General features: G+C 41.8%; 1 protein-coding gene across 1 annotated transcript in view; it reads left to right on the forward strand.

Moving 5' to 3' along the window:
- LOC137291653 (multidrug resistance-associated protein 1-like) overlaps positions 1-17389 on the forward strand; it is a 39189-nt gene that overhangs the window by 19603 nt on the left and 2197 nt on the right. Inside the window, exons 14-29 of the mRNA XM_067823080.1 lie at positions 2560-2626; positions 3648-3774; positions 4617-4793; positions 5043-5210; positions 5344-5530; positions 6174-6351; positions 7542-7662; positions 8137-8377; positions 9094-9404; positions 9960-10159; positions 10326-10449; positions 11374-11475; positions 12231-12377; positions 13094-13252; positions 16275-16441; positions 16854-17048. Coding sequence (XP_067679181.1) covers positions 2560-2626; positions 3648-3774; positions 4617-4793; positions 5043-5210; positions 5344-5530; positions 6174-6351; positions 7542-7662; positions 8137-8377; positions 9094-9404; positions 9960-10159; positions 10326-10449; positions 11374-11475; positions 12231-12377; positions 13094-13252; positions 16275-16441; positions 16854-17048 — 2671 coding nt within the window. The remainder of the gene's footprint in view (positions 1-2559; positions 2627-3647; positions 3775-4616; positions 4794-5042; positions 5211-5343; positions 5531-6173; positions 6352-7541; positions 7663-8136; positions 8378-9093; positions 9405-9959; positions 10160-10325; positions 10450-11373; positions 11476-12230; positions 12378-13093; positions 13253-16274; positions 16442-16853; positions 17049-17389) is intronic.

A 17389-nucleotide genomic window follows, 5' to 3' on the forward strand; every position in this document is an offset into this window, starting at 1 on the left:
CAACATACTTTTATACTGAATACACAACAAGATGACAAAACAGGGTGTCAGTTAAGGCTTTTAAATATCTTGCTAATGAAGTGAGATAGGTTTTTGAGGGTTGAAATTTTACATGAAAAGAGATGACGGAATTTAGAGAAAGTAGGCCAGGAACAGTAGGATTCTTTTAACAAAGATTTACGTGTATCTGCAAAATAACAACATTTAAATAAATAGTGGAACTCATCAGAGAGAACACAATAGAGAGATTCCGTCTAATAGAGAGATGATTTAGTAATAATATATAGTATTGAATTCGGGACCGTAATCACAGATTTCAGAGAAATCCGAGGTAGAAAGAAACAGATGTATTACATCCTGTTCAGTTTTTCAGTCCTGTGTTTTTCTCGAGCTTTGACGACCTTGTTTAGTATACATTCATGTTGCTTTATCAGACGCTTGCATGTAGCCATGCTGCAGCAAGACTAAATATATACTGAGGGTACAAAATAAGGGATCACATTTAAGCACACATGTTACTTTATTGTAGAGTCCTGTGATCCATTATTTGTTTCCCTCAGTATATGTGCCATTAAACGCCAGGCACGTCTCATACAAAGATACTCCCAGTCTCATCATCGATTTTATCAACCATTCCGAAACATCCGAGTTATATTCGGCCATGAGCGACCCATGTGTGTAGTAAGAGGTGACTAATGGGATCAGGTGGTCAGGATCGGGTTGTCGCGCTTGGTGATGTTGTGGTATGTCGACGTATGCCGTGTTGATACTCATGATATCAATCACTTGAAAGCTTGAAAGAATGTTCCTGAAAATAAAGGATGATTTTTGGTGTCTGCGGCGTTAAAGAGACAAGCAAACAAAGAACCACAAGATGATACGAGTTTCTTTAAATCAATGAAATTGCTTCTGATCCATAAAAATGAACCAGACGTGAATGATTCATAATTCACTTGAATTTGCATCACGCTTAAGGACGTGAAAATGAATTTATCGAGAAATGAAAGATTCATGAGCAGAACAAAGTTGAAAAATATATCACACTGCATTAAAATAACTATCAGTGTAAAGCGGTTTTGTCAGGATATGTTGCACGTGGAATTATTAGAGCGTCACAATCAAACTGTTGACATATTGCAATTAAAACCATGATCAATACTAGATTCAGATGGTATCAATGTTATAAAACCGTCAGATTGTGTAAATTTGTTGGACTTGAAAGCTACTTCATTGTAGCTCGACGTTGTGTTAACGGTTGATAGCATTTCCCATTTCAATAAACATATGAATGTACTGGTGTCTTATTACCAGAGAAATGTATTGTCGATATTTATGATGAAAAAGAGACTTCCCTCCGGTATGGTTCGGTGATGAATTCTATTAATTGCATCCAAGTCTTTAATGCTATCTTTTATAACAGTTAGGACGAAAAGTATAATTAATTTTGGGGCCGAAATTTTAATAAAGAAGACATCATCTACTGCTATTATAGCATTGCAGGATGAGTAACAGGTTATTTTATGGGTTACAGAGGTGCGTCCCTTACGTGCTTCTGGATTTGCTATCGCAGGTTCCATTTCCCTGTTGTTATCAGTTTTAGCCTTTGGTTTGTAGGCGTCTCAGTGGCGTCTCAATGCTCATGGTTTCCTCAGACTAACTAACGTCTCCGGAATCAGCATCATCATCAGCACCAGTACCAGGAGCGGCAACACTTTAATCTTTCCTCCCACATATCTACAGTGGCATCAACAGAATACAGGACTTTCCAACCACACAAACGCTATCTGTATCTGTTTATAACTACTTACATGTACTGCTCCTAAAATAAATGCTACAAAACCAGAAAATCAGAAATCTTTGCTCAAAACAGTCAGTACGGTTTTCGCTGCTTTTGCCAATATGCCAGCAATATCACAGCGGTGGACACCGGAAGATTGCACACGTGTGGAATCAAACCCGGGTTTTCGGCGTGACGAGAGGAGCATTTAACCAATAGTCTATCCACCGTCCCTCCACAGAGCGGACATAGTTGTGAGATTATCACCATTAGCATCTAAATGTGAGTTACCTTTAAAGAACGACGACACAGGTGTTCGCCCAGCATAGCCCACTCTGCCTTCAGGACATAGTTTCAAACTGTTCTTGATGCCTAAGTATAGATATAGACAACAGTAGTAAAATAAGTTTCTATCAGTTCGTGTAATACATTCACGGCGAAGGTCTGTAACCAACTGCATCTTCAAACTAACCAGTGGTTGATTACGACTATATACAACATCGGGTGGTACAGGTACAGTCTGCAACGCCAGATTGTCTGTCCACCTATCAACACAAAATTCGGACCACTGCTTATAACCCATGGCCTCTTCCACAAGGCTCTAAGGCGATCCTAAGTCACTAAGGTAACCTCAGGGCAGTGTTACAGAATAGGAGTTAAGGTTAACCTTAGTAAAGGTCGCACCGTGAAGGGAGCCGCAGCACATCTATTCTACATGTTGTAGAAATTCATTACAGTGTACATTAAAACGAACTAAGATTTATTTTGAATTTTGTTTTCAGATAATGTGATAAGTATTGAACACGGTCAGTTCAGCTGGGACCGAGATTCGGACAAAACACTGAAGAAGTAAGTGAAACATTCCGTAATGACATTGGTGTATTACGTCATTTATCACGTCATTTACGCCATACATGTCTTGTCTGTGGATTTCAACTTTTTAGTTATTTTCAGTCACTTTTTAGTCTGTCTGTTTGCCTTTATTACGTGTCCGAGTTTTCCCCCTTTAAATTGTGTGAGGTCACTATAGTGATTTCTCCGCTTGTCTCATTGCCCTTATCCTTATGTTCATTTGACCTATTGATTGTGCATTTGCTCGATTATTGCTAATCACTCTAATAATTCTCCATTTGTCCATTTATTCTGCGAGCCATGATGATTGGTCTTCAACAACCCATGCTTGTCTTAAGAGGCGACTATCGGGATCAGGTGGTCAGACTCGCTGACTAGATTGACATGTCATCATTTCCCAGTTGTGAAGATCAATGCTCATGACATCAATGATCACTGGATTGTCTGGTCTCAACTCGTTTATTTACAGACCGCACCATATAGCTGGAATATTTCTGAGTACAACGTTAAACAACAAACCAACCAACCCTTTGTCTGGCTTTATCTCTTTATTCAGTTCTCTCATTTGTTTTTTAATTGTTTCGAATCACTAAAGTAATCTCTGTATGTTTCTTTGCCTACCTTTACCTATTCTATCATTTCTAATCGCATTATTATGTGTGTTTGTCTACCGCTGTGCCATTATTGTGTTCATTCATCTATTCTAATTATGTAATTATTTCTAATCATCTATATTTATTTTGTTTTTATCCCGGTTAATTATTTCGCCATCATATTATGTTTCTGAGAACTATATTTGTTCGTATATTTATGGGGCGGTGGGGTAGCCTAATCGTTAAAGCGTACGCTCGTCACGCCGAAAACCCGTGTTCGATTCCCCACACGGGAACAATGCGTGAAGCCCATTTCTGGTATCCACGGCCGTGACATTTTCAGGATATTGCTAAAAGCGACGAAAACCATACTCACTCATCAGATTTTAATCCGTTTATTGATTGACTCATTTCTGTATTTGCAGCATTTACTTCAAGGTTAAGAAAGGTCAGCTGATCGCTATTGTGGGTCAGGTCGGAGCAGGGAAGTCGTCCCTGTTGTCGGCAGTACTGGGGGAGATGGAGAAAATCCACGGCGATGTCTGTATGAAGGTAAACCGTCATATTTAAGCTGCCTTAACGACTGATCTCATTTGTAACCTGTCGGTTGCGTTTCGGGATGTGACGTCTTCCGTGGGCTTAGTCTTGGTTTAGTCTTGGTTTAGTCTTGGTTTAGTCTTTACCTAGTGGTAACCCGTTCGCTCGTCACGCCGAAGACCCAGGGTAGATGTTCATGGGTAAAATGTGTAAAGGCCATTTCTGGCTGTACCCCGTCGTGATATTGCTGGAATATTGCTATAAGCGGCGTGAAACTACACTCACCTCATGCTTGTCGTAAGGGGCGACTTGTTTATTGGTGTGTATGATTGTTTGTATGTTTATTTGTTGGATGCAACCACATGTCATCCTATCCCAATTGCGATGATCAACGCCCATGAATTGTCTGGCCCAGACTCGATTATTTACAGACCGCCGCTAAATAGCTGAATTATTGCTGAACACCATCGCTGTAGGACAGTGAACATACAAGTGATCTGTAAGCTGGGCGCTATGCACTGGGCCACAGACCACCACATAACATGAACAATAACGTTCCAGTTCAAGTAAAACACTCCTTTATATATCCCGATCATATATATTCGATTCTAGTGGTCGCGAATAATGACCTTGAATCACCGAATACGTGAGTGAATCGAAAAAGCCTTAGATTTTATGGACTTAGGTTCTATCGGCCTCCTTTACTGTGACTGTATTTATGTCATCGCCAGAACTGCACTTATGTACGTACATACCTGATAACACCCGTTAATATGTTGCAACCAGGTCATTGATAGCATGGGATTGTTCTGTTCATTATGCTCCGTTTCATAAGCATGAACTTGCTCTGTTTATAGGGTTCTGTCGCATATGTTCCACAACAAGCATGGATGCAGAACCTCTCCTTGCGGAAGAACATTCTGTTCGGAAGTCCACACGAGGAGGCCAAATACAGACATATCATCCACGCATGCTCACTGGAGGCTGACCTTGAAGTACTTCCGGGAGGAGAGAACACAGAAATAGGAGAAAAGGTGCTCCGTTGATTCTTCGAGAGATTGCTCGTCAAAACAACAGCATTATAGATAGTTATAGATAGCTGGATTATCCTTTCGTAGCAAACTAAGAGGGAAATAATTCAATGTCGTAAATAAATGTCGGTTATATTTGCTAACGTCCAAATCTGAAGGTCGGCCTCATGCAAAATGACGTCAGTTGATTGAATTTTATGAAGGTCAGCTTAGACTCACCATTGATAATATTAATACCATCATTATTATTAGGGTATCAATCTTAGCGGAGGTCAGAAACAGAGAGTGTCTCTTGCACGAGCTGTCTACAGTGACAGAGACATCTACCTCCTTGACGACCCACTCAGTGCCGTGGATTCCCACGTCGGTAAACACATCTTCAGAAACGTCATCGGTAACGAAGGAATCTTGAAAGACAAGGTAGTGTGTCCTTTGATCGTATCTTTCTCGGAGGTTTCCATGTCGTATATTTTTGCGTTTTCGTGTTCGACATTAAAAACAATCGAAACAGTTTCATTCAGATTATATGACTCTATGAACTCCTCCTCTACAGACTAGGGTACTGGTAACCCACGGAATTCATTGGCTGCCTATGGTTGACGTCATAGTTGTCATGGATCAAGGGGAGATAAGCGAGGTTGGCTCATATGAGGAACTTTTAGACCACGATGGTGCTTTCGCCCAGTTCCTTAAAGCATATCTATTGGAGGGAACCCAAGATGTCGGGGAGGACGATGAATGTATGTATGAAGAGATGATGGGGAGATTTTTAAATAATTAACTCGTGGAAACTCTTTTGATAATGAATATGCCGTTAAAATACGTTCCAAGATATAACCTTTCATAGAAAAATAATGACATGTTTTAAAGCAGTGATAGAAAACATCCTGTCCCAGAGATATAGATTAAAAAAATAGGTTAAGTACTCACTGATTTCATTGATTGAAAATGATTGAAACTGACTGGAGGTTTGCTTTAACTAAGCTTAGGATTTCGATGGTGCCGTCAACTCAAATTTGGAGGAAACCATGAAAATGTGACATTTTTAGACAATGAACCACTTCGATAAGCTCTTTGATTGGATGAGGGTGCTGTCTTTGGAAACGCAATAAAGACGAATCTGGGGTACGAGCGAACGGCCATAGTATCCATGTTTGCATAAGGGACATTACTACACATAGTGAGCGGGACCCTTCACGACTAAGCGTACTACATGCCCAGCATGTAGAATGGTGTGTGGGTTAAATAATTACTTGGGGGATTAAGTCTGAATATTACTTATGTTTTCATGAACACCAGTAGAATATTCTGGAAGATACAGGTACATTGTAATAAACAAATCAAACAGTACACATGTAGTGAAGGTCTTATTATACCTCCCAGTACAAGAGATCCGGGCGAAGATCCTCGAGAGAGTCGACTCCGTGACCTCGATAGGAAAATCACCTTTGACCCTGTCACCTCACTTCAGCCCGCTGGCTTCCAGTCTCAACTCTCCTTCCATGTCGTCACTTCCGGCAACTTCACTTGACAGAGATATCAGCCTGCAAAGGTCTACAAGGTAAGAGATAAGGGAAGCCTAGTCTTCACGCATAAAAGTATAAGAGCCTCCGAGCCTCCGAGCAAGAACCCACTGTGAAATGTCCATCTCACATCTACACGGAATCGTTTGTCTTGGCCAAAGTGGGTAGTCGAGTGGTTAAATCGCACGTCACGCTTAGCACCTGGGTTCGATTCCCCAGATGGGTACAGTGTGTGAATTTCATTTGTGGTCATCCCTGCTGATACGAAGCTTTGGAAGTCAGCATCCATCCCATTCCCTTTCCACAGAGGTTACTTGTCATATCTTCCTACAAACTTCTGTTCTAATACGACTCTTTTAGGGCGCGAGTGTTCAAGATTCGTGATTGGTTGCCATCTGATTTAGTTGTGCAATCAGCGACGTTCTCTCAAAAGTAATCATTCGTAAGGCATTAGTAATTTCCGTACATATGGGGAAAACTAGAATCTTTCCCCAAACACGAGGCGCAAATGTTTCTTCTAGACAGAGAACATCCATTAAATGGCGATTCCTTGGCGTCTCCTTCGCCCTCGTTGACAACAGACAAGTTAGCCATTCAGTTTGTGTGACACTTCAACATAAGTCGCCAACATGCTTGGATCAGACAAGCTGGATCTAAGTCGATGTTACACGTGTGGATAGAAAGAAGGGAAATAAGTCGAACTGCGGTTATTTGCCGCTAGGGTATTTTTTTAGAACCAGCAAATAAGGTCGTATTAGAAAAGAGGTTCGTAGGAAGATATGACACGTAACCTCTGTGGGAAGAAAATGCATGCATCCAAGCTCGTGACTTCACGACCTCTCATACCTGTTGACCTCTCATATATACCCTCAAACGAAAATAAACGAAATTATTAAAAACTACATTTTTTGGCAAGTCTGTGTTTCTGGAATTTCTATGTAGTTTCCATTATAACCCGTCAGACTATGACGTACAACACTGACCAGTGATAAAAGAAACAAATGTGCGTTCGATGAGGAGGAGTGAGTGAGTGAGTTTTGATTTTTTTACGTGAGAGAACGCTTTAACCAGTAGGCTACCCCACCGCCCCAGGAGGAGGAGGAGGAGGACCGGTATAGCGCCTTCCCTGACACAATAGAAACCTTATTTCATCTCACTTGTTCTCACCTCACTATTTCACCCTACCTCACCTCAGTTGTATTACAATCACAATTTGAATATATTTTAGTGTCCTCACTGAAGAAAACGACGGCCCGAATGAGGAGCAGGCGGCGTCTGTTGCTGATGATAAAGAGGATGATGAAGAGGAGCACAGACTCACAGATGATGAGAAATACGAGATAGGCAGGGTCAGCGTCATCTAAGGCTAAATATACATTTAATATAGTCCTAATATTGGATAAGATCGTTTCGAGCAGGTGTTGTGTTCAGTTGGTTGCTTTGTTGTTTAACGCCACCCTCAGCAATATTCCAGCCATTTGGCGGCGATCTGTGATAACCGAACAATCCTGTGATCAAAAGCATGAGCTTCGCGATTACATGTGACAGAAGACCACCGGGCTTGGGCTATGTTTCGCTTCGCTTATTTGAAACTGGAAACTGGCAGTGAGCTGTTCTTCCAGAGAGAAAAAGAAATTATTCACAGAAGGAGTAAACCTCACTTACAACAGACACACCCATAACGAACTGGTGTTTTGGTCCCGGCCACTTCTGTATATTTTAGTCAAAATGCACATTACGAACCTAGGCTTATTACGAACACAAACTAACAGTCTCTTTCAGTTCATATCAACCATTGTTCACAGCAATGTCCTCGTTTACAGGTAAAATTCTCCGTCCTCAAATCCTACTTCCGGGCTCTGGGTGTGTCTGCAGCCGTCCTTATCTTCTTCCTCTTCTTCATCTTCCAAATCAGTGGCATCCTGACCAACGTTTGGCTCAGCATCTGGACCGATGACCCCAATTTGAGAAACATTTCCTTCTCCACCAACGCCACAAATGTCGACCTATCAGCGCTCTCCTACTATTATCTAGGGATCTATTGCTTCCTCTCATTGGCCCAGGGTAATTCACGTCATTGTGAAGCATAAATTATTCGGAAATAGGCATTCTCAATTATTCAGTGCACATCGCAGCTTTAGGACTGTTACTAGTAATAACAGTGAGATAGATGTGTCATCACAGTAAGATAGATCTGTCATGACAATGAGACATGTATGTATGACAATTATAGATTTATGACTGACATGATGAAGTATGAACCATTATAACATTATTTATATCAAAGATGACCCATCGGTCAAGAGAATACTGATGTATGTATGAAAATAGGGGCACCAGTCTCCAGATTCTGGACATCCTGTCTAAATTAGGCATTGTTGCGGTATCCATTTGACTCATATTGTGTAGTTTGCCAGTGCATATTCACAGATAATATAGCTGAAATCGTAGAACTTAAAAGTTAGTCTGTTGGGCAAGAGAGTGAGTGAGTTTAATTCTTACACGGCATTCAGCAGTCTTCTAGCTATATGTCGGCGGTCTGTAAATAATCGAGTCTGGACAAGATAGCCCAGTGATCAACAGCATAAGCATCGAACATAGACAATCATCGGTTGCTGAAGACCAGTTCTAACTCGGATCCTCAGGAATCAGTTTATATCGACGTATAAATCATGAGAGTAATGTCTAAAACATGCAATATGTATGTGACAGTTCCAATTCAACTGCTCCAACAATCAATTATGCACAATGTCATAGTAAAACTATTTCCGTCCCTGTAGCCTTCCTCGTCATGTTGTACGTCATGGTGACGTACCGGAAGATGGTCCGTGCCGCGAGCATCATGCACAGAGATCTCCTTGACAACATCCTCAGACAGTCGATGACCTTCTTCGACACCACGCCCACCGGTCGAATACTGAACCGCTTTACTCGAGACGTCGACATCGTGGACAATCACCTTCCCCGTATAACTCGACAATGGTTGGCGACGCTGTTCAACGTCTTCAGCGTCCTCATAGTCATCGCTTACAGCACGCCCTTGTTCTTGGCCGCGGCTATCCCGACATTGCTTGTGTACTTCTTCGTGCAGGTGAGTTTGACACATTCTTCAGAAGTAAACTCGTGCCGATAGTGGTTATCAGCCTCCTTCAACTTTATTAGTAGGACTGGGTGTGACAACCAGTATTGGCATGAGTACATGTCAGGATCGCCTCAATAGTGAGTGTGTAGCCCCATTACCCGGAGAGCGCAACGTTGGTGGTTCCAGTGACGACTGCTTCCAATCCGTTCGGAATGATTTGATATGCAACGAGCGGCGCTTAAAATGTTGAAAGAAATATATTTTACTGGAGTAATTATTAAATATGAGCTTGAAACCATCGATATTTCATTTTCATATAAAAAATGTTATTTGAATTTTGTTAACATGCTCAATCATGTTAATATTTACATGCTAGAAACAGGCAGTGGGGTAGCCTATTTTGGTTAAAGCGTTCGTTCATCACGCCAAAGACTCAGGTTTGATCCCCCACATGGGTTCAATGTATGAAGCCCATTTCTGGTGTCTCCCGCCATGATATTGCTGGAATGTTGCTCAAAGCGGCGTAAAACTATACTCACTGACTCACACACGATTTTGTTACAGAGGATGTACATCCCTACATCCCGGCAGTTCCGGCGTTACCATTCCACCACCCGCTCCCCCATCTACTCCCACTTCACCGAGACCATCACCGGCGCCAGCTCAATCAGAGCTTACGACGCCGTGGAACGTTTCTGTGAAGAGTCCTTGAAGCGAGTGGACAGAAACAACATCTTTCACTATGCTGCGCTTGCGGCAATGAGGTACGACGCGTATTTGTTTATTAAGACAGCTCCCAGTCATATATTTATTAATTTATTGCTCAGTGGAAGATCATACATACAAAAATATGAGATATACTGATGAACTATTACTTACATCAAACAAATATCATCTGCCTGCATGACAAGATAACAAGGACTGTTCCAGGTGGATGAAAATGCGACTAGAATTTCTTGGAAACATCATCATCCTCAGTGCCGCCATTTTCGCCGTCGTCACGCCAGGACTGTCGGGCGGAATAGTCGGTCTGTCCGTCTCCTATGCCCTACAGGTAATATCAGTAATGATCAAATATGAAATGTCTTTCTTGCATCCCAAGTGCACTGTTGACTCCCAATTGTTCTCGGAGTTCTTGGCTTGGTACCTCTTGATCTCTTGGCGCAGGTCAGGACAGTGTCCGGTTTCTTCACCGTGAGCACAGTCCACCTGACTCTCTGGGTAACACAGAAGGCTGCAGTGCTGGGGAGTTTACAGATTCTCCGGAAAGTTAGTGGTGGGTTCGACTAGGCAGCGCTTCCTGGGAATCCCATTCTCTGTCTGGGCTGCGTGTAGAGGGGGCGAGGGCCCCGAACCCTCTCTGCTGCATTTTTTACTTAATCTGTAAAACGTAAAAACGAAATTTTTGTTTCTCCAATTTCACTATGTGGTATTTAGAAGCTGATGAGATGAAGAGGAATACTGTTTATGTATAGCTCTTTTTCGTTGCTTCTCCAAGTCAGCCTTACTTGGAGCCTTTCGCTCGTTCCGCGCGGATTTGATTGTGGTTTTATTTCAAGGTGCGATGGATATTTCTGTCATCACCCACCCTGATATAAGCTGGAGTTTTACTGAAAGTGGTCTAGTGTAGTACTAAACTCTCCAAAAGAGGTGTTGACAGTAAAACATGTTATGATTTTAGTTACTTTATTGTTAGTCCTTGCACTGGTCTTGGGCCCGTGAAGATCGGGATGAGAATTCAGCTACCCAGGCTTGTCATAAGAGGCGACTAAAGGGATCAGATGGTCAGGCTCATTAACAAGGTTGACACATGTCATCGTATCCCTGGTGCGTAGATCGACACACATTACGTTGATCACGGAATTCTATGGTCCAGAATCGATTATTTGCAGACCGCCGCCATATAGCTGGAATATTGCTGAGTGCGGCGTAAAACAATAAACCCAACACAATTCATGTGGACATGTATTATGACCAGATGACGGGGACGCTGATCGCCATGGTGCAGATTACGACCGACCTGGAGACCAACGTGGTATCCGTCGAGAGGATGGTAGAGTACAGTGAGATTCCTCGCGAGGTGGGTACATTTGTTTTAACATAGGAGGTGGGGCAGTGGTTAGAGCATTCGCTTGTCCTGCCAAAGTTCTTGGTTCAGTTTCACACATGGGTACAATGACCATTTCTATTGTCCTCCGAAATATTACCTAAAGTGGACTGTAAACCTACTCAGGTAACACTGGATTATCGGCTCCATTTGATGATCACGTGACACAGTGCACGCTCAATAACAAAATGGCTACTGTGTTCTAAACACTTGAATGTACCGAGAGCTGCATACTTGTCATAGCTAATCCAGCAAAATATTGTCAGAACTGCAATCTGTAACGTTAGATTGTCACATATTAGAACAGTGATTACAAATTATGCCATTCTTCTTATTAGGATTTGAACCAAGACTTTGTGACTTGCAGTGAGTGTTTTTCACGTCTACCAAAAATATGATCATGTGATCACGATTTGGAAATACAACACCTTCAAGGTCAAACTTAAAACATTTGTCTAAAGACATAGGTAATTCCTTTTTAAGACATAGGTATAGAATGTAAGAATATCTTTTCAAAAACACTGTTGACATTAATACATATCATTTAACAGACACTACATGAAGGTATATTGATGCCAAACATTGGCACAAGATATCGGTTGGATATTTCTGGAATACTCGTTTAAAGTTTCAGATTTTCACCAGACCTATTCACGATAACTATTGTATAATAACTTGCACAAATCACATGCAGCATACAAGCATTAACATGCGTCTCCATCTCCCAGGCGGCGTGGACTGTCCCTGATAAGAAGCCGCCTGCTGACTGGCCAACTGAAGGTGAAGTCAAGTTTGATGACCTTCAGGTCAGGTACCGACCTGAACTTGACCTAGTTCTGAAGGGTATCAACTGCAGAATTAAGCCAGGCGAAAAGGTACATCATTACAAAGCTGTTCCTTATCTAAATCATAGAAGGCTTTCAAAGATAGCAGCGTAGCATTAGTATCTGATAAATTCTGTTTTTCGATTCAGTCGTTAAAGGTATTACTGTAATAGTCAATATTGTTGTAATGTTTTCTTATATGAACATATTTCAACGCATTTGTTTATTTTTATATAGAATGAAATATATCAACCATTATTATGATAAACAGCCTTGTTATAAAGCCTTTGGGCAAAGAAATTTAGAAACTTTGTGTGTCAGGAAACGCCATATTCTGGTCAATGTTCAATCAATTATTATTCGAAATTGAATGTAAGTCAGGACGTTTGGGCAGTGGACTGCAGGTGTTTCATTAGAACAGGTTTCTCTTTGTAAGTAATAAACACAATATCCATCAACAAGTAAAGCGGAGGCGTCGTTTAGAAGTAGGAATCTGTGGTGCAGAGTTACTTCCCTTCGAAATGTCACAATCCTATGGTCGTGGGTTCAAATAGAAGATTCACTCTTATTCTTCCAGACCTCGCTCTTTTCACTAAAATGTAAATATGTGAGACAAACACTTGCAACGTTGCATCTCTTAACTCCTAGACTGAAATACTGTTATACGGAATAAGACCCGCCCCACGTATCACTTGACCTTGTGCCTGTTAGGGATGAGAAAAGCAGCGCAAAGCTAAATTCACTCTCAGAATGACCTTTATTTACAGATAGGCGTTGTAGGACGCACTGGAGCCGGGAAGTCGTCCCTGACGCTGGCTTTGTTTCGCATTGTGGAAACCGCCGGCGGCAAGATATTAATTGATGGTCACAACATCGCCGACATGGGTCTCCATGACCTCAAAAGCCGACTTACAATTCTTCCACAGGTGCGTAGCAACAGTTATATGGTTAGTTCGGAGAGTAATCAATTTGTATTTCAGATTCTGTATCGAAACCGAAATGCAGTGTTACAGTACATTTATGTGCATGGACAACGGATTCGCGAGTGCGTATGTGTGTGCGTGTGTGTTTGTGATCAGAGGGATCTCTCAACCCCCCTTCCCCCATGGAATGCCAATCTCGTTTTCCTAGATAAGGTAAATAAGGTAGGTATAGTCAGCAGTTTGCATATACCTTACGGCTGTAGTCTTATGCCAATGCCAAATATTTTATCAAACTATAATTATTGTTATAAGAATAAAACTTTTACAGTACCAAATACAATTGAAAACAAATTTGAATATACCATTGTCATCATACCTAAAATATCTGGGACATATATAACATTATCGGGAATCTGCCACCATTAGTTGAGATGCGAAATCGATACATATTTCTTTGTCGGTCACTCTGACAGAGGCCAGGTGTCACGATTTGCATATTCTGTACGTGTATCACGTTTTCTTGTCAGTAATTGATTTACGAGTGTTATCAACAAGGCTGCGTAGCGACATGGCACGTGCAAAGAGTAGGTGACATTCTCTGCCTCGCCGAAAAAACACGTGCTGTCGAAGCACAGATGTGGCGCCACTCACGGTATATAAAAGGTATATATAAAATCTTCCTCGAGATCTCCGGAATATACATTCCGATGAATCTCGACTATAGAGCATACAAATCGTCAGCACTCAATATACCAACCTTCAAATTAGACATGTTTTTGGTTTGACAATACAGCCATTAACATTATTTTATCACATTACTTTATCAACAAGATTTCATCCTAGTGTTTGGAAACCGTGATCAGACATTTTGAATTATTGTATGAAGTGTTACGGTAAAAAAAATGCCGTGGCAAAATGTATAAGAAAGTCCCTGATAAACAGCAAAATATAACACTGACAAGTCTAAAATAGTATTTTTGTATTAAGCAGAGACCAAGATACAAAGATTCACAATAGCGGTTTCATATAAAACGCAACTGAAGTAATGGGTTTCAAATATAATAATTATCAACACGCCAAAGTCTCGGTTTGTGAGTGAGAAACAGTTATACTGAATGTAACACGGCGATCTGTCAGTCAACGGTCATGTAGGTCGAGCGTTGACAAAGACAGGCAGTTTGATTTACTCCAGTTGTCCGTGTGTGTGTCTGGAGTCAACACAACCAGTCTTTATATACACAGTCAGTGATTCTTGACTATTCGAGCATATGTGCCGCCATCGCCATTAATGTAGAATTTTCGCGACTCCCGGAAGTAAACACATCACATACTCAAAGGGAGGTAACTCTAAAGAGCAACCTTTCAAAATGCTAATAGCACTGAATATTTATGATACGAAATGTGAGTCATAATAACAATCACTCCAAACTCTAAACATTGTGACCCCAAAATAATCATCACTTAATCAATAATACAATTTACAGAAAATACACTCTCGTAACAGAAGCAAATTTTTAAAATATGTATTTCGATGCCTTTTCAAACATCGTGCGTTTGGATAAATATTTGATGAAACTTTCTTCAGTTCGCTCTATGATAACTTTATTGACGTTAATGCCCTTCTTGTCAACTCAACAGTGCAGTATGTTAGTGGTATGCAGTTTGTAATCAGTCGTGTTGAGCTGTGTAATTAACGATTTCAATTCGATTACTACAGCACACTCGACAAGAATAACACAAATGAGAGTTATCTCCCCTAGACTCATGACCACAGCTTAGTGACAGCCTGGTTCCCTGGGTGTGTTGTGCCTGCGCTACGCTCCACACAGTGGCGCAGAGTAGCGCTGGCGCAACAGACCCAGGAAACCAGGATGAGAAGAATGATAGCCAATCTTCACTATATTTGGGAAAGAAAGTGTGCATTTGAGATTTTGCTGCTATTATAAGACAGTTAGAAGCGAAGTGGTCATACTGTTCTTCGTCACGCAAAAGTGATTTGATTCCCGAGATGGGTGAAATGAGAAGACCTGGTGATCTCAGCGCAAAATTGCCAAAGAAAAGTGTCAGGTTCGCACAGTGAGTGAGTGAGTTTAGTTTTACTTCGCTTTTTGCGGTATTCCAGCAATATCACGACTGAGGACACCAGAAATGGACTTCACACAGTATGCACATGTGGGGAGACACTCTAACAGGATTCCAGATGGCCTATGATAGACAAGATGTGATATAGAATACTGAGAAAGCAAAATGGTCGTTTTATATCCCATAAAGTTTGTTCGTTTGCTGTTTAGCGCCGCCCTCGGCTATATGGCAGCAGTCTGTAAATATTCGAGATTGGACCTGACAATCCAATGTTCAACAGTATGAGCATCAATAATGCGAATAATAGGATTGGGTTGGGTTGCATCCACAAAGGTGCGTGCTACAAGAGTGCAACCGGGGCACATAGCTCCTGGGAACAGACATTTCTGAAGAGAACGGCTTTTAGATTGGTTTAACTGTTTCAAAGGGTGTGAGATTGTTTCATGTCCTGAGAAAGTGAGTTCCATAACTGAGATGCTGCTACTTGAAACGATGTGTTGCTTTAGGATTTTACTTTTGAGTTTGGTACGGCAAGGAGCCGTTGCTTTTCAGACCCTAGACTTCGTAAAGGCTGGTATAACAATCACTTCTGATAGATAGCTCGGCCCTGTACCATTCAAACCGTGACAGGAAAAAATGTTGACGCTTCTGTTGGTAGCCAGTGTAGTGACATCAATACTGGTGTTATATGGCATCTTTTTGGTGCACGACTCACAATGCGAGCTGCCACGTTCAGGACCTTCAGGAGGCTGTTCACCAGTACCTGATTCAAAGCATACATCAGGCTGCTGCTGTAATCAACACGACTTGTTCTGTCTACGCAATTGGGATACGCAAGTTAGTTAGTTAGTTAGTTAGTTAGTTAGTTGTGCAAAGTCACGCAACACGTCAACGAGGTGACATGATACATAAACAACTGGTGACAGTGATGCTTCTTTTGCAGGATCCGGTGCTATTTTCCGGCACAATGAGGTTGAACCTTGACCCATTCCAGGAGCACACTGACAGTGAGCTGTGGGTCGCCCTAGAGAGAGCTCATCTGAAGGAGTTTGTGTCTTCAGTACCCAAGGGCCTTCAACATGAATGTGAGGAGGGAGGACAGAACCTCAGGTAACAAAACCTACTCAGAGAACCTGATGTAGCAAAGAGCATAATCACAGAACCTGCGGTAACGCAGAGCAGGTGCACAGAACCTGTGATAACACAAAATATACTTTCAGAACCTGTGGTAACACAGAGGAAACCGACAGAACCTATGGTAACAGAGCATATTAACAGAACCTGTCATAACAGTGCATATTCACACAACCTGTGGTAACAGAACATATCCATAGAGCCTGTGGTAACACAGTGCTTATTCACACAACCTGTGGTAAGAGAGCTTATCCATAGAATCTGTGGTAACACAGAGCCAGTCTTGGATTCGAACCAGGATCAAATGATTACAACACGCCAAATCCAACGGTCAAAGACGACTGAACCACAGTAGAGCCTGTGATAAATATGTTCATTTTTGCCCTAGTGTTGGACAGCGTCAGCTGGTCTGTCTGGCCCGCAGTTTGCTTCGGAAGACGAAGATACTAGTTCTTGATGAAGCCACGGCCGCCGTCGACATGGAAACTGACGAGCTCATCCAGAAGACCATCCGCTCTGCCTTCCATGACTGCACCGTCCTCACCATAGCCCACAGACTCAACACCATCATGGACTACGACAGGTGAGTTAGGCAGCGGGGATTGGGCCTGGATCAGACAAACCAGGGGTTGATAGTGTGATCAACGAACCACAAAGTCAGGAAAAGAATTACTTTTATCATCATCAGTGTGAGTGAGTATGGTTTTGCCTTGCATCTAGCAAACTTCCAGCAATATCACTGCGTGGAACACCAGACCAAGACTTCACACAGTGTATTAAGGTGGGGAATCGAACCCAGGTCTTCAGCGTGACGAGCGAATGCTTTAAAGGCCACCCTAAAGGCCCTATTATCATTGGTAGTAGCAATAACACTAGTTGTTGTTGCAGTAGTATATAGTGATGTTAGAGTGTTCGAAATAGTTT

This window comes from Haliotis asinina, chromosome 1, assembly GCF_037392515.1.
Source record: "Haliotis asinina isolate JCU_RB_2024 chromosome 1, JCU_Hal_asi_v2, whole genome shotgun sequence".
NCBI lineage: Eukaryota > Metazoa > Mollusca > Gastropoda > Lepetellida > Haliotidae > Haliotis > Haliotis asinina.